At 38.5% G+C, this 23,528-nt stretch overlaps 1 protein-coding gene across 2 annotated transcripts in view; it reads left to right on the top strand.

The window, feature by feature from the left end:
* LOC124390848 (zinc finger protein 609-like) overlaps window positions 1-23,528 on the top strand; it is a 50,992-nt gene that overhangs the window by 14,933 nt on the left and 12,531 nt on the right. For both annotated transcript variants that reach the window (XM_046856915.1, XM_046856916.1), the window contains exon 3: window positions 22,479-22,704. In XM_046856915.1, coding sequence (XP_046712871.1) covers window positions 22,479-22,704 — 226 coding nt within the window. The remainder of the gene's footprint in view (window positions 1-22,478; window positions 22,705-23,528) is intronic.

The raw sequence follows: 23,528 nt of genomic DNA, 5'->3' as shown, positions 1-23,528 counted from the left end.
TGTGCGAGTCATCTGCCTCCTCCTCCCCCCTGTGCCAGAGCCCAGGGTCTGTGATGCCTTGAGAAGAAGAAAAAAAACACACAACAAAGTCTATGAATCATAAAGTGTGTAATAATTCAAGCGAAAGGTCTTGTAGATATCATCATGGACGGTTGAAAGGATTTCCCCTGGCTGATTTCACACCAGAACCGAAAGTTGTTTTTGCTTGTGGTGAAGAAAAAAAAAAAAGAAATCTGTGCCTCAAAAAGAACATGCAAATCCGTATCAGCTATGCTTTTATTGATGGACATTGTAAACTTCAAATGTTTTTCCTTGGCTGGGCTTAAAACCAGCGAGGTGTTTGTCGTGTACAAACTAAAGTCGTCGATGAGGTTTCTGCTTCTGCCTTTAAGACTGACTGCTTTGTGCTTTTTGAATTTTTGGTTGCATGACCATTTGTGGATTCTTTTTTATAGTAAGAATAAATAGAGATTGGGTCAGGGTCGAGTCTTTTTTTTTTTTTTTTTTTGTTGCGTTTATAACGAATACAACAGGAGGTATTAACTTGTCTAATGGATGTTCCACTACAGAACCAAAAATGGTTAAAAAGCGTGACGTGATCGTTGGCAGCTCATTGTGCAATCAGAGCAGTTAAACACTTGAGGGAGGTGCTGCCAGGAAAATAATTAGGTTTGCTATAGAAACATTAGTTCTGCATTGGGTCAAACCATTGGTTCATTTTTCTTATCATTGTAGAATTTTGCTGGCTGGATAATGAGGAGGAAATTCTCTTGGATGTATTAGGAAAGTTTTAAATCTGTGCTGCAGGGTTTTAATTTGTTATTATGCTTCGTATTCAGAAAAGTTAACACTCGCAGCCATCTAATTAAAAACCTTGCTAGTGAACACCAAGGTGACTAAACAATATTTACAATAGGGCTACGGCTAGCGATCATTTACAAAATCGATAAATCGTATTCCACCCCCCTCCCTTCGGGGACACACACACACACACACACACCCTTCGATTAATCGGATATTAAATATATTTTCAATCAGTTGTTTTGCAACATATCAAGTTATGCAATTTGTGTAAATCAACATTTGTATTGTATTTTGCAGAAGGCAAGTTGACAATCATGCTTTAAAAACCTATATAAAATATAATGACAATTATATAAAATATAATGACAATTATGACAATATTTGTAAGAGATTCAGATGTTCTGTTTATTTGTCAAGATGTAAGCATCTAGAATATATAATTATTTGATTGTGTATACTCATTAAATGATATATGCATAAATTAAATATACAAACAATAAAAACAAGCATTTGAACGCAGTAAAGCAGCAGTATGTCATGTTTAAAAACCGATAAGTTACTGTTGTAGCAGACAAATGCTGTAAAAGGAGAATGGAACATGCATCACTTCCACACATGCCACACAAGCTCGGCTTTGCAGAACATCCAGATACGGTTTTCTTTGTCGCGTTTAATATATAAAATGCTCCGCTGCCTTGGATGACTTGGGACTCTTTTTCTTGCTGCCGGATGAGCCTGTAATGTCCGCCGTCACGCACAGCCGTAATACGAGCATCCCAAATAATCGATAACGGCATTCGTTGACAAGGAATTTTTTAATCGATTATCATCGATTTTATCGATTAGTTGTTGCAGCCCTTTTCACAACCAACCCTTTTTTTCTAAATTGATCTTTTGTGTTTATCAGGTTACAGCATCGTTCCAGTTTACAACTCGTTTGAACTATTAGATTTGAGAAAATCTGAATTCTATTGTAGGTTGCTTTTACTGTTGGGGGAAAATACCCGAAACAAATCAATAGTGACTGTAGCAGAAGTTTGTGTGTGTGTGTGTGTGTGTGTGTGTGTGTGTGTGTGTGTGTGTGTGTGTGGGTAGGTGGTGTTGAGCAGAAGGGAAATAAAGAGTTTCCTTTTGATTAATCACTTTCTTTCTAGAGAAATAGCGGTTTAGACTCTGTGGTAAGAGATTTGAGTTTCAGTTTTTTCAGCATGCACCATTTGAAATTCCTCAGCATGGCCTACTCTCACTGCCTCAGGAGCAATCTTCACAGAGTCAGTCTTTAGGAATGCACTGAGGTGACACTCCACAGCCCCAAGCCTCATCTCACCCGGGTGCTGTTCTTAATCCACACAAGACATAAAGCGGGCAGTTCAATACGATTGCTTTGTCTTGCAGTATTACAATGGATTTGTGATGTATTAATAAATAAAATGTATTAAGGCTTCTGATTGGTAGGTTTCTGAAAGAGTCGACAGAGTTGAAATGTATATATAAAATATACTTGATGTTTCTATAGCAACAGCATATTTGGGGACTTGTAGCTTTGACATGGCACGAATGATAATAATATATAGAATAAAAATTGTTGTTGGTTAACAAATAAAAAGTATCACCGAGGCTACATTTATGGAAGGCGTCTCCAGTGTCAGGACAGTGGACATTGAGTTCTCAGTAACTGTTTTTTTTTTGTGTTATTTTGAGTGAACATAACAGGATGCTGGTAAAGGAATTACTGGTCATAGCTGCTGTAACAGAAGTGATAAATTGGCCACACTGAGAAATGTAACTATAACAGAATAAAAAGCATGAGCTGTTATGTTGTTATGATGGATAGAACATTCTGGATATTCTGTTCGAGGACATTAATCACCTCCATGGTAGTAAGAGGAACGTGTGGGCTTCATCACGCCACACTGTCATATCATTTTCCCATAACGCCACACCTCTATTGTTTACATTCCGTAACCCGCATTGTGTCTTCAGGTCAGGTTGTTTGTGCAGTTTTAGAGAAATCCAATCTCTTAGAAATTTAAAATAAACCCTGTAAATATTTGCGAAAAGGCACAAATGTCCTGTCGTCATGGAAACGGTGTTGTGTTTAGACATTGTGCTATTGTGTGCGGTAACACGGCTTAACTAATGCAGATCCCGTTTCACGGCGTCTCTTTTCAGGCAGCAGATAATGACCTTTAAATCAACAGAGATTTAACAGAAGTCTTACACTCGGTTTTATTCTACCAGGGTGAGAAAGTTTGCGTTTTTATAATTATCTTAAACCTTCGTGCTTTCAAAGTCTTTTGAAGTCGTGTTATTACAGTACGCATTTGGAAGAGTTGGAATACAGATGTGCAGATGTTTCTAATTTTGTCTTAGGCGGCGCTTTTGAATTCTCAAATCTGATTCTTCGGAATACACCGATTAGTTTTTCGGAGGACAGAGGGGATTTCTATTGGCACACCATTTCTATAGTAACAGCTGATGGGGTATATTGTGGCCACTGGTGATTGATGTTGCTTGAAAGTTTCTAACATGGTTGTGGAGCTGTGGAGGTGTATGGAGCTGTTTAGATAATGAGGAAAGGAAACACAAATGGAGGCCCTGATTTCATTTGTGATTCCATTTGATTCCAGATTCATATGACCATCTGAAAATGTACAGTTCTATTATTGACTGACTTTCTTTCTTTCTTTGTCTTTCTTTTTCCTTTTTTTCTTTTACTATGCTGTCTTTCTTTTTTTCTTTCTTTCTTTTTTCTTTCTTTCTTTCTTTGTCTTTCTTTTCCTATTTTTCTTTTACTATGCTGTCTTTCTTTCTGTCTTTCTTTCTTTCTTTCTTTCTTTCTTGCTTTTACCATGCTTTCTGTCTGTCTGTCTGTCTGTCTTTCTTTCTGTCTTTGTTTTTTTCCTTTTACCATGCAGTCTTTCTTTCTTTCTTTTCCTTTTTTCTTTTACCATGCTTTCTTTTTTCTTTCTGTCTTTCTTTCTTTGTCTTTCTTTTCCTCTTTTCTTTTACCATGCAGTCTTTCTTTCTTTGTCTTTCTTTTCCTTTTTCTTTTACCATGCAGTCTTTCTTTCTTTGTCTTTCTTTTCCTTTTTTCTTTTACCATGCAGTCTTTCTTTCTTTCTTTTACCTTTCTTTTATCTTTCTTTCTTTTATCTTTCTTTCTGTCTGTCTTTCTTTCTGTCTGTCTGTCTTTCTTTCTTTCTGTCTTTCTTTTCCTTTTTTACCATGTAGTCTTGCTTTCTTTCTTTCCATTTTACCATGCTTTCTTTCTTTTTTCTTTCTGTCTGTCTTTCTTTCTGTCTTTGTTTTTTTCCTTTTACCATGCAGTCTTTCTTTCTTTCTTTTCCTTTTTTTCTTTTACCATGCTTTCTTTCTTTTTTCTTTCTGTCTTTCTTTCTTTGTCTTTCTTTTCCTTTTTTCTTTTACCATGCAGTCTTTCTTTCTTTGTCTTTCTTTTCCTTTTTTTCTTTTACCATGCAGTCTTTCTTTCTTTGTCTTTCTTTTCCTTTTTCTTTTACCATGCAGTCTTTCTTTCTTTTACCTTTCTTTTATCTTTCTTTCTTTTATCTTTCTTTCTGTCTGTCTGTCTGTCTTTCTTTCTGTCTGTCTGTCTTTCTTTCTTTCTGTCTTTCTTTTCCTTTTTTACCATGTAGTCTTGCTTTCTTTCTTTCCATTTTACCATGCTTTCTTTCTTTTTTCTTTCTGACTGTCTTTCTTTCTTTCTGTTTTTATTCTTTCTGTCTTTATTTTTCTTTTTTTCTTTTATCATGCTGTCTGTCTGTCTGTCTTTCTGTCTGTCTGTCTTTCTTTTTCACCATGCTTTCACCTTGCTGTCTTTCTTTCTGTCTGTCTGTCTTTCTTTTTCACCATGCTTTCACCTTGCTGTCTTTCTTTCTGTCTGTCTGTCTTTCTTTTTCTTTTTTTTCTATCACCCTGCTGGTATTCGTACTCCTCTACGCTTGACATGTTGATGCTCTCCAGCATGGACGTACAGTTGAAAGAACACTGATCAGTCTGTTTTTTGCACACACTGTACTTATCACGTCCCACAACCCAGATATGAGCTCGAGCAACATTTATATACAACTTTCAAGTATTTTTAAGTATCTGAGATCTCTCAGCCATGTGATTGAGCTTCAGGCAGTTCTTAGCCTTTCATATCTCACAACTCTCGGACACCGAGGTTTATTTTCCATTCATTTGATCAGCTTCCGTTTTGACCTTTAGATCAGACACAGTGATTTATAGACTGGCTCATTTTTGCTAAAGGAACTTTTCAGTCTTCTTCTGGATCTCTTTCCTTTTTTTCTCCCCATTTCCCTTCCCTTTTTCTCTTCTCTTTGAAATGACTAAGCAGTGAAAAGACCTGAAGGTTAACAAGTCTGCTGCTGTGTTTGACATCTTTGTGCAGTGGATTGAATTACTCTTTCCCTAATGAGGTTAGTGTCGCAGGAAAGATTGCTTTAAGAAGATTAGACGGTATTGTGGAAGATTTCTCCGGTCGTGGGGAAAAAGGCGTTTAGTTCCTGCTTGTGGCTTCCAGAGCACAAAAGGACGAGCTTAGAGGATACACACGAGTTCTACTGGTGGGACAGACGGAACATGGCAGAAAGCTTACTCAGCACTTCTCTGATAGGACACGCTACTCAGACGGGGTCATAGTGACTGATCAGATGTGAATATGAAACGTGTTCCTGATTTCAGACTTTCTTTCTTACATTAGAGTCAAAATAAAGAGAGACATTTTAAAACCAGTCGCGTTAATGCTTTCAGCTTTCAGCTCATTTGGTTTTCCCTGTGCTTCCTTGATGGTCCTTGACTAATTCGCTCCAAAGACTGATTTTTAGCTTCTCTGCCCAGTTTTATTCTGAACATCTGACCCTGTAATTTGTAAATTGTTCAGTCATGACACATTTTTAGCAATAATTTCACTTTATTAGTAAAGTATTATTTATTTTAAAAAAAATGTTCTAATCGCTTAGATCTTCAGTTGAGTAAATATATTCTGTATTTATTTTTAACTTTTTTTAAAAATTTTTTTATAAAAAATAAGTTTTTGTATTAAGTGTCTTTTTCCCCGTCTAAATGAAACACTGCTGTTTTGCTGGTCAGAAAACCTTATTGTGTATCGGGGAAAATCTCGTATATTTTTTTTTCACTTTAATTCAATTTTTAGTCTTGAGCTCATGGCTCATGAAGTTCTCATGAAGACAAATCGGTGCTACTTTTTGTCCTCCAATTAAGGTAAATTGTAGTATTTATGATTAGTAGTTCACTCATTTAAATAATAGAAAAAAAAGATGTATAGAAAATATACATCCTTATGTAATTTTTATTCTTATTATTTTTTTTTAAATAACTTGACTGATGCTCAGCCGTGGTTGATCTTATGCCCAAAGTGATGTGTGATCAGACTTTCATTGCTGCACAAAGCTTTACAGAGCTGGATGAAAGGATTATATTTCCTATGATAATACTCATCAAGCAGACCCTTATGCTCGGCACCGCCCTCTCCTTCTCCGGCTCTCTGAACGCCCCGGCCTCTTTAATTCATCCTACAAAGCCTTTTCAAAGGGGGCTTAAGCTGCAGAATAGAACGAAGCAAGGGGGGAAAAAAAGAGAAACACGACGCCCCTTAAGGACCGACACGCTAATACTCTTTATTACGTGTGGATCATTTATTAGTCTGGTTTGAAAGCTTATTACTTTAGGAAAAGTATATCCTAAACAAATCCATGCTTCGTTAAAGGTTCACCAAGGGGGTGATGCGTGCTACTGGGTGGTCCGGTGAAATTAACTGGCTAGCAATCGCAGGCTTGGTGTGTAGCCGACAGATGTGGCCTTTAAAATAGCTCTCACTCTGATGAGTTTCTAAGGCTTTTTTTTATGTTCACAATAAAATTGTGAAGATGCCGCGGTAGTGAGGATCAGGTGTAAGGGAGAGGAGCCAGTGTTGTAGACAGATGTAGATCGAAATTTTCTCACATCTCAACTTCTGCATAATAGAAAAAACCTTTAATGGAAGCTGACATGCCTGTATTTATAAAGTAGAGACAGGATGGAAGGTGTTGTGGTGCGATCGGAGGAACGATACTTCTACGTCAGGTTCTCAGAATCAGGATCTTTCATTCGAATCCAGTGCTTTTAATGCTCGCCGTGCACGAGTATAACTGGCACTGGTAACTTGAGAAGTTTCTCACACTAGTGGGAAAAAAACATTTCCTTTCTTTAGCGTTTCACATGTGTTTGTGTCTGTTGGAGGTAGTACCACCCACATGGAGGCTCACCCGTGTTTAGAGGAAGCAGCAAACGCATGACGTCTATAAATAGTTCGCAGGTCGCTAGGGGTGGCTAGAAATACAAAAGGTTGTTTGTTTGGAAATAACCTCATACGTGTGTGTGTGTGTGTGTGTGTGTGTGTGTGTGTGTGTGTGTGTGTGTGTGTATTAGGGGTGTAACGGTACACAAAATTCACGGTTCGGTACGCACTTGGTTTTTCAGTCACGGTTCAATTAAATTACGGTACGGTTATGGGGAAGAAATTCTAAACATAAAATTGCTTGTTTTTTATTAACACAGTTTATTGTTATTTGTGGACATCAACAGTTTACATTTTTAAAACAATTTCAAATAAAATGCATGCTTGGTTAAATGATATATAAAATAATGTTTTATAATATAAAAAAAAATAAATCAAATAAATCAAATTAATTCAATACACATTTTTATATTGATTAAATTGAGTAATTAATCAAATTGACACAAATGAAACGGATTAAATAAAATTAAATAAATAGAAAATAAATAGTTGACATTTGTTAGACCCCATTTGGGGTGTGTCCGTACGTGTGTGTGTGTGTGTGTGTGTGTGTTTAATATTTTCTAAAAAGATATTCTTCCATCCTTCATTCATTCACTCCCTCGATATGTGGAATTGTCAGGATAGATTATTGAATCTAGATATATATCGCTAAAGAATCGATAGCACTAGCATTAGCGGCTAGCCACGTCTGCTAATGTTAGCGCTATGGATTCTTTAGGGTTTTTCTGCATGCACAAATCCTTCTTATTTCCAGTACAGAGTGAGTAGTTTGTTTTTAGACCCCTGGTTCTGTTTGGGTCTCCTAGTTAAAGTGAAGAGAAAATGTAACGCTACCACTTTCAAAGGTGTCCTTCTACATTTGTGTACCCCCAGATTTGTGGTAACAGTACGGACAAGAACCAGTTATGGCTGGAAATGTCAGGTGTCCCAATACTTTTGTCTATATATTGGATATGTATATATCTAAAATACTGTATATATCTTGTGACTCTTAATTAGATATTGAGTTTTTATTGGTGATTTGCTACAAACATTAAGCAGCTTTTTTTATTTAATTACGTATTCTGCTGTAAGGTCAGGATTTATTTGTTGTGGCGGCTATAAATCCATAATTCTCATTACTGTAAATAAACAATGAAATGACTACAGCTATTAATCAGGACTGGAGAATTACACTTTTCGGGACAAGGTTATATATAAGCACCCTCCCGTATGTTATTACTTAAATGTCATCAACTTCTCTCTCTCTCTCTCTCTCTCTCTCTCTCTCTCTCTCTCTCTCTCTCTCTCTCTCTCTTTCTTTTCTTTTTGGCTTTCACACACAAAAAAAACCTGACATTATTGATGTTTGTTTAAACAGAACAAGCTGCAGTTACTTCACCTTGAATCCGTTTCCATAGTCACATGTTTAGCTTGTTATACGTTTGACTTTTGAATTGATTGAAATTACACTGCCTGTCGGTTTGTATCCTCGTCAGACGAACCTCCAGGCGAAATAACCCGGCTTGTTTGGCTTGTCACGAAAGTTTGTCAGTCCTTGTAAATATTGATTCATTATTTTATTTGGTCATTTAAACCTTTTAATGCAAAAACGATTCTAAACGTAGCCAGATGTGAAAAGATTTATCATACAATATTGTATTTTTATAGCTGCATGTGGTGTATCATGATATATCACTTTGTACTTGGTTGTATGATTGTAAAGCACAAAACTAAATTTTTATTAAAATTATATGCATTATAAAAATGTTTTCATTTTAAACAATAAGCAGAATATTTAGTCCTGGAAAATGATGTGGCCTAATCCATAATCTTTAAAAAAAAATTTCTTTCTTTCTATGAATTACAGTTTTATTCTACATGAATTGACTTTTTGTTTTTTCCGTGAGGGGAGAATGTGTGAGAATATAATCACATTTCAAAACAAAAAATAAAACATTATATCTGAAATAAAACAACCTATCAATGCTCCCTTATGTAAAATATAAAGACATCACTGTTTCTTAGGTAAAAAAAAAAAAAATTTCAAAAAAATGTAAGGAGGCTTTTAGCACAGGGGGAAAATCTTTTGATCTTTGGTGTAGAAAGTTTAGACTGGTATCAGAGGCGTGTCGGGAGTTTCAGGTGATTTGGCGCGTGAATATATACTTTGTCAAATGTGTGCATTTCGTTTGCAAGTGTTGCTGTTTAGACTGGGTTTGTTTTGTGCTGAAACGGATTATTTTGTGTAGATTGTGTGTTTGTAGTTTAAGAGGATCCTGCTGAGTTGACACACTGGTAAACGGTAAGCCTGCAGATTTGCAGCGTGTCTCTATTTGCTGTGAGATAAAGTGTGCTGGTAAGCAAGGGGGCTAAAGCAGGAGAAATCCCCCACGCCTCTTAAACGCTTATCTGGATTTCCTCTGCCGTCCTGCCTCCTGTTCTCCTCTCCTCTCTTTTTCTCTTTCTCCTCTCTTCCTCTCATCCTAAAGGGTGACCTTGACAAGAATGTGGAGTATTATTGTAATAGATACTGTTGAGTGTGTAAGTGAGCAGCAGTCATGCTGGGAGGCACTGGTCAAGAGCAGGGTGGATGTAAGGTCTCTGCCCTTTCTCACATATAGGCCTACATCTGTTTTTTTTTCTCCCTCCCTCCCTCCCTCCCACTCTCTTGCTCTCTTCTGCATGCTGCATGTCATCAGCGTTTGGCTTGACATCGGGATAATTTCTTTGTCTTTGTCTTTCCCCGAGTCCTTGTTTGCATGTAATAAAAAAAAAAATTAAAGATCCAGTCCATCAAGGAGAAAAGTGGGAATCTGAAAACAGAATAAAGTCAAAAAGGGAATTTTTACTGTCTCCTACACACACAACACTAAATACCAGGCTTGAAGGCCGGAGTGGCATCAAGCAAGTCTCCCTTCGTTTATGTGCGAGTGAAAAAGCTGGCAACGTTCCTTCATTCCTCCCTTCCTCCCTTCCCCCTCCTCCTTCCTTCATTTTCATTCTCAGACAGCAACCGTGAGGAATGCAGGTCGCCTCTTTGGGCTGAAGGAAAGGAGGGCAGTTTAGGGGCCTCAGTCCTCCCCCATGCCTTGCCTCCCTGAGGCTGTGAACAATACAGGGAAAGCTGGCCAGCTGCAGAGAGAGGAAAAGAGAGAAATGGAGAGAGCTAGAGAGAGCGAGAGATGGGGGTTGGGTCAGACAGAGCTGAGATGGATTATGGCTCCTCAGGCACCTGCTGGTATGAAGCCAGGCTGTAAAAGATCTGACTTTTAGGAACATGCGAGTCACTCACGTGTGTTTGAGTTAGCAAATTGGAAACGGTTTATCCCTTCCGAGCTGTGCAGGTCAACACCGCTAACATTCCCCTTAGGTACAGAGTTTTGTTTTCTCCCTGATGATTGATGCATCTGCGCTGCTGCAGCTGACACGATAATGGTCCATTTAGTATCCCACAAGGAGGGGGAAAAAAATTCAGCGCAGAAGACAATCAAACTAGCGAGATTTGTGCAACCGCGTAACGCGGAAAAACACATTCATCACGAATCTAATTTCTACCGTCACACTGTGTAGTATTCATCACAACTCTATGGATATTAATGATTTACTGGGTAAGATCATAAGATCAGCATACTGGATCTGGAACTCATGTGACACCTGGAGGATGATGGATTAATGACGTTCGTTATGCTCGAGGCTCAAAGGCTTTTGTTCCGACGTTAAGCGACGTGCAGGGCTTGATTCTAATAGGAAAGCTTATCTGGTGGAACAATTATGATAGCCATCATTCTGTTTTGCCCAATTGAGCCTAAAAACAGGAATATTTATATTGCTACACAGACCTCAGTGCACAGAACAGGAGCTCAGAGAGCCAGTGAAACTGGTGCTTGCTTTGTGAACTCGTGTAATTTCCTCCGTAATTTCCTCTATGGACATGCTTGTTTGGTGTTTATGGAATAAGTCTCCAGTGTCAGTGAATTGGAACAGTCAAGTGAAACCTGAAATTCAGGACTTTTATTTCCATTTATAACTTAAAATACATAATGCACGAGTTCTTCAATAAACACACTTCAATCATCAGAAAGCTCTTGGACATGCTATATTGGAAAAAGGAATCAGGGTGGTAATAGTAACTCAGCTTTGTGTCACACTGTGTTGTCAGTGATTGTTTTCCTCTGACAGCACCCCCCTGTGACACTTCATACCTTAAACATCATGGTGTGTCTTATTTATTTCACATTTATCAATCAATGTATTCTTTAAACACATAAAACCAAATTGTACTGCATTTTAAAGCCTTTAAAACTCTCAAACTGGGTCAGCAGTACAGAGCAGTACAGCTCTGTCTTAGGCCCGTGTCCCATAATGCACTGCACTCGATGAGGCAGAATCTCTCAAGCCTGCCTCAGTGAACTGCACCAGGGGGATAAATTATACACCAAAGTGTAAAAGGTCTGTGTAAGAAAACAGGGCCTCCTTCAACACTCATTATATTTTCTTTTAGTAAGCAGGCATCTCTCTCCCTCTCTCTCTCTCTCTCTCTCTCTCGATCTCTCGCTTTTCTCTCTCTTTCTCATTAGTAATCTTGTGCATGTTTTTGGGACGAAACTGCTCTTCCAGTTTGCTCATTAACTACTAAATCCCATCGACTTGCACAGCAAGACCGCGTCCCGGTGTTGGGCAGTTCATGGATTTGTTGTAGTGTGTAATAGGAGTTTATTTGTAGTTATATAAAGAAGACTGTGTATTATGAGTAATTTCAAATTAAAAACAGCAGCAGCAGTTTGTTTTCGAGCTCTTGCTGGTTCTCGACGGCACGAACAGATGATTATCTTCCCGCTAGAACGGCACGATTCATGATGAAATAGGAAGCACCATTTGTCTTGCCTTGGGATTAGTGCTGGGTTGAGTTCCTCATCTTTTAGTTGGATTGATGCCTCCTCTGTGTCGGAGTGTTGCAGGAAGTTTCGCTCTGAAATGCTTCTCCAGAGCTTTTGTTTATTTGTTACAGTGTACTGTTTGTAGCTCATCTGTACTCAGCTGTCAAAATGTGGCAATATTAGACAATATTTAGACAATATTAGAAAATATCTCGCCATATACATTTTGATCGTCCTATAATATGCACAAGGTTTAATTAATACAAAAGAATTGATTTTTGAAATCTGGACCTCGGGTTAAGCACTGGGACACACAGTTGTGTAAGATGTCTCTGGATGCAGTAGCATTAAATTTTCCCTTCAATTGGAAAAAAGTGCAAAATGGGAGCTTATGTCTATACAGTGTAGGTTTGTTAACTCACTGGATTATTGGATTACTGGATATTTATGCTCCCTTCAGTAAAACGTTTACTTTTTCACAATTTCATGATACCAAACAAGCACTTGTGTTAAGTACATTATTGTTACACAGGGGTTGTTGAGAGACCAAAGTTTTATCCAAGATCATTGTTTTTGGTAGTTGTTTTTGGGAGTCCCCAGTGTTAGTGCTTTGTAACTGTGTAACCATACAGTTTTAGGATAAAAAGCTTTGCATTTGTTTGTATGCTTGTTTTTAATTAAATAGAGTTAAATCAGAGGTATTAGGACACTAACTAAGCAGTGGGACGCTCACATCAAACAAAACAGATTGTCAAAAGCAGTGTCCTGTTTTCTAACAACGGTTTAAACATAAAGCTTAAAAAAAAATACGGTTTTAAAACCAAATTTCCACAGTGTAATACTGATGTTTTATCAAACAGGAGACAAAATGCTGCTGATACGAGGAAACATTTTTAAAATGCCCAAAATGTAAAAGATGTGTAAACAATGTTCCCCTTTCTATTGTAATATACTGGTTTTTTTGTTGTTGTTGTTTTTTCTTCTTCCAAAAATAAAATTTGGCTCTTTCTTCTAACAACACTGTACTGCTGGGTTGTTGAAAAAACGTTATATTGTGTAATAAAGAAAAAAGATAGTCAGCCAAAATACATGCTTTTACTATGAAAAGTGAAACAGTAATTGAGCTTTATAAACATTCATTATTTTAATGCTATTTAAATACATTGCGTATTACATTTACATTTACATTTGCGGCATTTAGCAGACGCCCTTATCCAGAGCGAAGTACAAAAGGGCTTTAAATCTCTAGTAATGAATAAATCTACACTGGTACGCAAGATTACAAACTTAATATAAATATAACTCGAATTCTACAGACTTGGAAAGTGCTAATTTAGGTATTTCAGGAGGAGGTAGGTCTTCAGTCATCGCTTAAAGATAATCAGGGACTCTGCTGTACGGACATCTAGGGGAAGTTCATTCCACCACCTCGGTGCCAGAACAGAGAAGAGCCTTAAAGTGTACTTACCTCTCATTCTGAGAGAAGGTATTACATCTCACCATGTGTGTGTTTGCATTGTTGATACTTTATTAACCGTAGTGCAGGGGATTCTTTTATTTTTTGTACCTTAAATGTGTGCTCTACAATGTTTGTGTTTTTTTCCTCATTGGCAGTTGTTTACACCTGTTTCAATCATTTTTGTAGGTTTAGTTTGGAATGGGATTTCGTGACTATTTGTGTGGTCATGACTCGTTCGTTCCGTTAATTTATTGCATGTAGTCAGTTTGCCGTTATTGGTAGGTTTTTTTTTTTTAGAACGCACTTAATATTCAGTATAAATGTATTAGGACACAGGATTTTTTTTTTTTTTGTCTATTTGTAGTCTCACTGTTTCAGGTGTTGTGTATTTCCCCTCATGTTGTGAAAGGTTTAGAAGAGCAGGGTTTTGGTATATTTGTTTTGGCAAGATAAAAAGCTTTTTATACTAATAGCAAAGAGGGGAAAAAATACACAATGATTTTTGTTCCCCAAATGTGTCTGAGCAATCAATGCATCAAAAAAGCATTACCGTATTTTTCGGACTATAAGCCGCTACTTTTTTCCCACGTTTTGAACCCCGCGGCTTAAACAATGAAGCGGCTAATTTCTAAATTTTTCCTGGGTTTTTCCCGGTTTCACAAACTTCAAGCCAAAAAACTGAGCGACATAACATTAGACCAATAAAATTTCCGAACGGAAACGAAAAAACGCACTACACCCGTGTTCTGAGCTGCACGGCATCGGGAGAAAAGACATTTGATGCCAAAAGATAAACTCCCGAGAGAAATAGTTGTGAAAGGAAGGAGGAAGGCAGTGTACAATGACTTTCTTGGTAGGCTACTGTTTAGATACAAGCCGTTGTAACGCGTTGAGTCTGGGTGAAGGGAGAGCTCGAGTTGTAACTCCAGCTGGAACAGAAATCATATAAGCACAGACAGGTTTCCTGTGCTTTTTTATTTTTCTTGGCAACAGCATTAAGGTTTAGTCAAAGAAACTTAGAAATGAGCATCAGAAAATAATGACATATTCCTCAGTCTTACACACACGCAGTAAAAGCGGAAAAATGCAGTGGCATGCTATTCCCAAAATACTGCTATGCTCCTAAAGGAAGCCAACATATTTCTCCCGTTACACCGTGTAAGGTGTCTTTCGTTAAAGCCTGTGTAAAGTTTATTAGTTTCAGTGTAGGCAGGTGCGGCTTATTTATGTTCAAAATAAAAATATTTGTAAAATTCAGTGGGTGCGGCTTATATATCGCTTTATATTTCGGAAATTACGGTAATTTCACTTACAAACAGACTTCAACAAGATGTTGCTGTAAGGGTGTGAGACTTCAGACTGCTGCTCTTGCTGCATCATAGGGCAGTGTAACATACCCTTTTTCCTTCCTCCAACATTCGTTTGAGCTTCATTTAAGTACGGATAAAAAACATGATATGGACATAAGTTTGTAGACACCCGACCCTAAGATTCATGTGCTTTTCGAACATCCAATAATACGTTTTTAGATTAATAACCTCTGTTCTTCTGGGAAGATTTTCCACTAGATTTTCTGTCGAGTGGAGATTTGTGCTCATTCAGCCACAGGGGTGTTAGTAAAGTCAGGTGCTGGGGAGGAGGTCTGGGGTGCAGTCTGCATTTAAATTTATCCCAGAAGTGTTGCAGGCCACTTAAGATGTACCACTCGAACCATATCTTCATAGAGCTGGCTTTGTGCACAGGGACATCGTCATGCTGGAACAGGTTTGTTTCTCCATATGGATGGAAAAGTCAGGTGTCCCAATACGTTCGTCCATATAGTTTATGAATATATGTATTCAGCGATTTCTGAACAATACAGAGTTTACTCAGATTCAGGGAGGTTTTTGGTATATTGTGTGTGTGTGTGTGTGTGTGTGTGTGTGTGTGTGTGTGTGTGTGTGTGTGTGTGTGTGTGTGTGTGTGTGTGTGTGTGTGTGTGTGTGTTCGCGTCAGTCAGAGAGATAGATAGAGCAGCAGAATAGACTGGAGCTGTCCGAGCATCATCTCTGATTGAATATCAGCTTGGCTTAGCAGCTCCTCTTGTTAGAGCAGTGAGAGCAGAACATATGCTTAAGAGTGCAGGACTTTTTAAAGTGCTCGAGCTGAGTAATCTGATCAGTGCAGCTCAGTTATCTGGGCAAGCCACGGAGCAGTGAAGTAGAGCTGACATATTACTCCTTAAAGGCATGGCCCGACAGCATTCTACACACACATCCAGCTCGGTTCTGCACGCCTGTCGCGTTTACTCGTCTAGCAGCTGCAGGATTTTCTTTCTTTAGGTTTTTTTTAACGTAAAGCTTAGATTGATCAACATCAAGCGTTACCTCTTTCTGAGAAACTCATCATTCTTTTTTTTTTATGTTTTTTTTAAAGCCGGGTTCGATTTTGCTGTCACTATATGATGTAAGTAGCAGTGGAGCGATTGATTATGTCAATCGATTCATTAGGCCTCGCTCGAGCATTTTGAGATGCTGAGTATTGACTGTTCAGACTGCAATCATGGCCAAATAGTACACATATTTGCGCTATGAGTTTTCAACACAATAAAGTACTTCAGGGAAAACATGTGGCGTTGGCGCTCCGGCTTCTAGAGGATATATGGTAAGGCTGGATTCTGATGTTCGAGTTAGCCTCTTTTTAGCCTTAAAAAACCAAAATATCTCTGCCATCATTTATGCACCTACTTTTAAAACACAGAAGTAAAAACGCACAGATCCTCTTTCTGTAAAAGACTTTCTTTTTGAATAGTATGCACTTATTTTACTGTAAATGCACTACAGTAACAGAAGTATTGTGAGATACTGCTATGATGTTTCCTGCATGATGCTTCTGTTAGTATTTTTTTTTCTAGTTTTCTCAAAACCGTTTGTAGTCACTACTTCAAAAGTAGGTTAAGAAAACCGTTACTATAAACTCTTATTCACACAGAAGACCTTTTGAGTTTTCTTCATTGGAAACCGAGTTTGTGATCTATTTCTGTTTATGTACATGCAAAAGTAGCTAATGGAAGCTCGCAAGCGAGCCAAGTTTTGGGGTTATAGCAGAGCTCCTGGAATAACATTATCCCTGTCTGCATCAGCTGTTGTTTGGTGACACTGGACCCTGCTGAGCAAACGACACTAATCGTGCTCACTTTTCACTTCTTTCCAGTGTTGTCTTCTGTTTACAGAGTACTATCATTAGAGTCAAACCTAATTATCTGTACACGTATAAAACTAAATCTATATTTCTCTTTAATTCTGTATAGTTGCTTTGTGATGATTTCCATCATTCATAGAGCAATACTATTGAATTAAATTGGATTCTTCTTGTTTTAGCAGAAGGATGGAGACTAATTGCATGACATTTAGTTCTTTAGTTCTTCGAATATGGGTAATATCTTTTATGAGACATGAAATGGCAGTTTCGATAGATTTTTTCGACAAGTTAGCTAGATAACAAAATTGGGCCTGGCTATCAGGACCCTGTAAACAAGGTGTATATAATGAGCAGTGTTTAAAAGCCTTTTGATCATTTGTGGGGAAAAAACATTCACCCTTGTGTGTGTGTGTGTGTGTGTGTGTGTGTGTGTGTGTGTGTGTGTGTGTGTGTGTGTGTGTGTGTGTGTGTGTGTGTGTGTATATGGACATAGACTTTGGCTATTCTGATCCAGATTTTTATGTATAGCGTGGTTAAACTGAGCATTATTAGCCATCATTATCTGAGGGAAAGTAACAATAATAAACCCTGCCCCCTCAGGGCAACGCTTAACCAATAAATCATTTGCGATAATTGTTCAAGATAGAGCCCCTCATCAGCAGAGTATCGATCCCGAAATGAAAGACGGAGCATCCTCGGGTTGATTTGCATATTTCCTGCTTTATTAGGTGTCATTGATTGCATCAGCGTACATCAGCCTCAGGCACGGCTCTCGTTCACACATTGATTGATTAGGCTTAGTCGGCTGCCTAGAGAGGCAATTGTTTTATGCTCTCAGTATTACTTCCTGTTAAGAGGTCTAGTGGGAAAAACCGGAGCTCGGCCCTCTTAGTAACTGGTAAACATGCAGACGCTGTTGATGATTTTCTTTTCTTTTTAAAAATGTCCTGATCATGTAGATTGCTTCAGAATCTCTTTCTTTTCATTATACCTCATTGATTAGTCCCGGTTTTTAGTTCCTCTCTGGCTTTATTACAAGCTGCATTTGCTCCCAGTTTGTATTGGACCTGCTGTATACTCCTCCGATTATAGCCAAGTATGCTTTATAATGACAGTAATGCTCATTCTACAGAAACGGACTAATCAAAAATCCATTAGCAGGAGCTTTGGGGAAGTGGACACTCCTGTGTGTTGCTCAGCGCCATGCCTAGAAACCTTACTGGCTAAACAGTAACTAATGGATTCCAATGTATTGTGAGCTAGTAAGATGTTTAAGTGCTTTATTACAGCTTAGTAGCAGCATGACAAATATCATGTCCTAATTCTCAAAGACATTTCTACTATATACAGTGTGCGTCATGATATACAGATTTAGCTCAAACAGATTTTCTGTTTAATTCAAGAAATGTGGATACATTCAGGTCCAGATGAAAATGTCTTCTGCTTCTGGGCAGTTTATAATTATACATTAAAATCATGCTATTTGCAGTAGAGTGACACAACCGGTATTTCCCAGCAAAATTACCCTTGTACAAAATGCCATATCATCAAATTTCAGCCCAATTATGTGATGCGTAATGTGCCTTCTGGTGTATTGGTTTTCTTACAAATTAATGGCAAACCATTTTAAAATACAGCTTTAAATAATACACTATATGGACAAAAGTATTTGGATATTAAACTTCCCCTTTACTTAAACTAGGAGACCCAACCCTGTTCCAGCATGACGATGCTCCTGTGCACGAAGCCTTTTGGAGTTGGAAGTTTTTGTGTGGCCTGCTATAGAGCTCTGACCTCAACCCTATTGGGATGAATTGACATGTTGACAGCACCCCAGGCCTCCTCACCTCACCCTTCATCAGTTCCTGACTTTACTAACACTCTTGTGGCTGAATGAACAGAAATCTACACAAGCGTACTCCAATATATAGTGCAGTGATTATTAGAAGAGTAAATGGGGATTAAAAGTGGAATGGGATGTAAGAAAAAAAAAAGAAAAGGACTTGATCAACATTTTGATAAAATAATCACTTGCATTGATTAAGGATCATGCCGCCCTGCACTACTACAGTCTTAAGCGGAAGAAATAAGTTTATGATCGTTATCGACGTTGTTCTGGCGCGATAAGTTGTAATGCAGCAAGTCTGTAAAGGTTTACAGTGTTCTGTCATCACGTCTCGTGTAAAATAAATGATGAGTCTTTATTTCCTCTCAGTATGGTTATTTATGCGGTAGCTGGGGAGTTTTATTCATCCTGATGCCTGATGTCTGCGTGTGTAGACGAGCAGATGGTAGGAATTGAACAAGTAGTTTGTGATTTATATTTTCTGCATGAGTGCACATTCGTTTTAAATGTAGCTTTATTAAATATTAAATAAAATAATTATCGGCAGAAATATTAATTTATTTTTGTGCTATTTCGACAACACTTAAACAAACAACATGCAAAACTTCTGATGCTCAGAAAATTAAGGACCGATTTGGTGGAATCTTCCGGGGGTCTGGCTCTCGTTCACTTGTGGCTTTGTTAAACCTCAGTCTCGTCTTATCACTTTTCACACCCAGCACAGACAGAACATTCACTGCTGACTCGAGCGCCGGAATTCAATTTCCAACTGCACATTTCTGCCCTTATTTTCACCCTGCGCATGAAGAAAGGAAAATCTATGAGCCGTAATGTTGCGTTATTTATAGAGTTAAAACTGTATCTTGCAATTAGGAAATAAATGACTTTCTTTACGGTTTGCTGAAACGTAAAGCGTCAAGCACAAAAGTGCAAATATGTCTGCTCGAAGTAATAAGCGTTTAAAAAGAAGATGCCTGCACAGATGTCATCGTTTGATGGATCAGTAGCCGTTACAGGGCTTTTTTTTTGTGTATTTTTTTTTTTCACCGCTCCTGAGGACAGATTGCTTTACATCCTTCTCGGCACGTTGTAAGTTACACGGCGAGTGAAATGGAGTCGGGCTTTGAAGTGTTAAGTGTATGCGGGCACAGCTGTCATGTGTAATCTGCATAGTGTTTTCCTGTTCTTGTGTTTCACGCTCGCCCCAGAACAACGTCGTCCGGCTCACGCCGTCTTCCTGCACTCACGCCATCTCTCTGCTGCAGGATGCACAATTATAGCCGTCTAAATTCTGCAAATAAGAATCTGCAGTGTAATCTCATTTTCAAAGAAAATGTGTGTGCGCGTGTGTATACGGTTATTTGGTTTCCCAGCACATGTTGACATGGCAAGATCTTTGGCTGATTATGGTATTCATTCATGCTTACATACATGTGTAAAAAAAAAAAAAAAAAGTGAATAATGATTATTTAATAAGATGATTAAATATGTAAATGATATAAAGCATGTTGCTGGGAAACAGGACATGGAAGCTGTGTGTGAGTGTGTGTGTGCGTGTGCACGTGCAGGTGCGCTACACTGTCTTTATTACTGACGTGCTGTGTTTAATCATTACTCTGTATACTATTGATGTGAGCAGTGATGTGTGATGCTGTGTAGGTGAGTTCAGCGTTCTGATTCTCATTAAACATCACAAACACGTGTACCTAAACACCCCAAAACATGCTTTCATTCGGCTTCCTGCCAAACAAAAACGCTTTAGTACCACTCACGCTCCAAGCTTAGTTCAATCTGTACCCAGAGCAGGAAAATTCCTGTCTGACATCCGAACTGCATTTCTCTCACTCAGGTTATGATGTTCTCCAGGAGCTGTGCTGCAGTGGCATACAGTAAAGCAGCTAAAAAGTGTTTCTGAAAGGGGAAAAACATCACACCTGTAAGGCTACAGGAAAGAAACCGGTTCACAGTGGAAATCGCCACGTTCGACCTTTATTTCTGTCCGTAGCTAAACACTCAGTTGACTCGTTTTCAGAAAAACATTTCAGTTAATGATGATGATAAAACATTTGAATTATGGACGCCTTACATCCAGTTAAAACACAATCAGCAAATTTTAAATCATAAAACGCTATAGAAATCAATAATAAGTGTGTTGAGTAGCAGTGGAATGTCTACTGAAAAAAAGATGCGTAAAAAAGATGCGTTTTCAAGCTACAGTTGAAAGTCTAGAGTCGCTGTTGTGAATATGATGAGAAGTAGATTCCACAAATAAGAAAGTAGCTAAAAGCTCAGGAACCCATAGATTGCAATCGCATATGAGAAATGACGAAAAACAAGGGCATCGATCTAAGAGTTGATGATGTTGCTCTGAATGTGCTGGAACACCGTGTCCTTATCCAGTGGAAATATTTACCACACATTATAAATGTTTAACTCTCCCGTGTCAAACCTCAATTAATTTTTTTGCTTCGGTTTTCATCTGTCAGGGTTGTTACTTGAGAGAATCCCACACCCTCGACGACCGATTAAAGCCGATTATCATGCGCATACACTGTCCGAGGCTGATGTGCTCTTGATGTCCGTCAAATATAGACTACGCGGTTTGGTCACTAATTGTGAGGGTTGTGTTGTAATAGCAGTCATGTCAGGCAAACATGACATTCTGTAATGGAACAGGCCTCATAAATCATAAAATTATAAGCTCCAGTGATGTATGTCGTGATGCACAGATGTGACGAAGTGCCCTTAAATTTGGTTGATGCCTTTGCTACTAAAAGGTCCATCTATACGAATTTATATTTTGCTTTAAAAATTCTGGTTTTCATCCAAAGACATTTGTCTGCCTCAAATGTGTTTATATTATCATTGCTCTGTAAATAGAATGTGTACGTGTGCCATGGGGCGTTATGGATTTTGGTAAAAGTGAATACATTAATCATGTGAGTCATATATTTCAGACAGTAAAAAAAAAAAAGGGTAATTTAATAGAAATTGCCCATTTGGCAAAATTAGACTTCATGCAGTGTGAAAATATTTCCACTTAAATCTTAATAAATAACTATATGAAAAATATGAAAAGCGTCATAACACACTCATCTCTGTTGTCATTTTCTTTTAAATGGACTCATAAAAATGTATGATTTTCACTGCACGGACGTGTTGCACTTTAATTAGGTCTCCATCTCGTTTTTCATTAATGATGTGAACTTACGGTGGAACCCATGCACCTGGTGTGAAGAATAGATGACTCGTGTTAGCTGCGTAATGAGCGTTGGCCCTTGCCTTAACGCAACATGTCAAAGCATCGAATTGGGCCAGAAATCCATCCAAAGTCAGGATGAAGACACTCAACAGTGATGTAAGCTGAAAGTGTTTGTGGTGCTGGGGGGAGATGTAGCAGGTTCTGTTTTCTTTGCGAGTGCTGTAGACCTGACAGTTGGATGACGACTCGCCTGCGCTGTTCACACACCAGCCACTGCTTTGGCGAGTCACGGTGATCATAAATCACCGAGCGGTTAAGACGCCATTAGATTTTCGCCTCAGCGTCATGTTTCGCACCCGGGCTTAAAGAAAGTAATGGAAATTTTGAGCCTGTTATGATCTCACTCCAACGTGATAATTACACCATCGCACTTCTCAGAGAGTGAATGAAGCCTTTTTCTTCTCTCTGTGGATCTCTTGATGACTTTCCTCTTATCAGAGCCAGAATTCCACTCAACCCCCGAGACGTTAACTCACCTAGACGTCTCGACCTAAGCATAAAAGCATGATGATTAGAAAAAAAATTGGTGTGCATTTTATGCAGCTTTCTATGGTTAGCAATTTTAATCTTAGGAAGGCTTTCCATTTCGTTTGTATGGGATTTAATGGCCTTATCTTCTGTTTGTTTGGTTTTTAGATTCTGTTTGTCTCCTTTTCTGTTATAGATCTTAGGATACTTTTAGCATTTCCTACTGTATTCTCATTCTATCTGTGTTTTTTTCTCCTATTTTAATGTTTATGCAGATGGAGTCTCCGGTCTCTACACCGGCGCCACCTCCGCTCCACCTTCTAGCTTCAGTGGGTAACACGGACATCGCCTCGCCATGTGAGCAGCTGATGGTTCGGACGCGCTCTGTGGCAGTAAACACATCCGACGTGGCACTGAGCACAGAGCCTGAGTGCCTGGGGCCCTGCGAGCCTGGAACAAGCGTCAACCTGGAGGGCATTGTGTGGCAAGAAACTGAGGACGGTAAGTACACTGAGGATGTTTCTATTGCAGGACTGATCCCACGGGCTTGCAGCACAGTTGATCTGGATACAAAGCTAATGCGAAGAAAAAATATATATATATACTAATAACCTGCTCAACAAAAGTCATGAACTTGTTAATGGTATTTATATTAAAGTGGCGGGTGATTAAGTTTTAATAACATTGTTTAGGTTGACTGAAGCTTTGTGCTGATAGTATGACCTTCTATTTGTTGACGATGATGTTTAAAGTGCCAGGAATTGCGTTTTGTTTCTTAGCGTTAGCAGTGGTGGCTGGTTTACTGGTTAAGGCTCTGGATTAGAAGGTCAGAGAGGATCAGAAGACCCCAAGCTGCCACTGGTGTGCCCTTGATCAAGGAACACCATATCATGGCCAGCCTAGCAATATTATCCCCCCCACCCCCCCGAAGATTTGGTCTTTATTGGTTAGGTGGGTTTGATATTTGAATTTTCATATTCACATTACGGTTATTTATGGAAGTTAAAATACATCAGTATAAAGTAGTGAGAATAAATGGAAATAAAAAACAAGGCTCACATCACATAGTGTCATAGTTTATTGGAAACTACCCAGTGGAGAGGCATTTGTAGAGTAAAGTGTTGAATCAGGTCCATATGCCAGAAGTGCAGTTTATGCATCTTTAAAAGGTTTTATTACCTGGGGCCCATTACCTACTGTTTTCAAATAGAGGCTTTTAGATCACAACTACACACGAGACGAATCCAAAGTTTTTAATCACAATGTTAAATGATTCTTGGCAGTGGAGTTCTGCATTTTGTGGGTTGTTTTAAGCTTTATTTTAG

This window comes from Silurus meridionalis, chromosome 9 (assembly GCF_014805685.1).
Source record: "Silurus meridionalis isolate SWU-2019-XX chromosome 9, ASM1480568v1, whole genome shotgun sequence".
Lineage (NCBI taxonomy): Eukaryota > Metazoa > Chordata > Actinopteri > Siluriformes > Siluridae > Silurus > Silurus meridionalis.
This window is presented reverse-complemented; position numbering and strand designations above follow the sequence as displayed.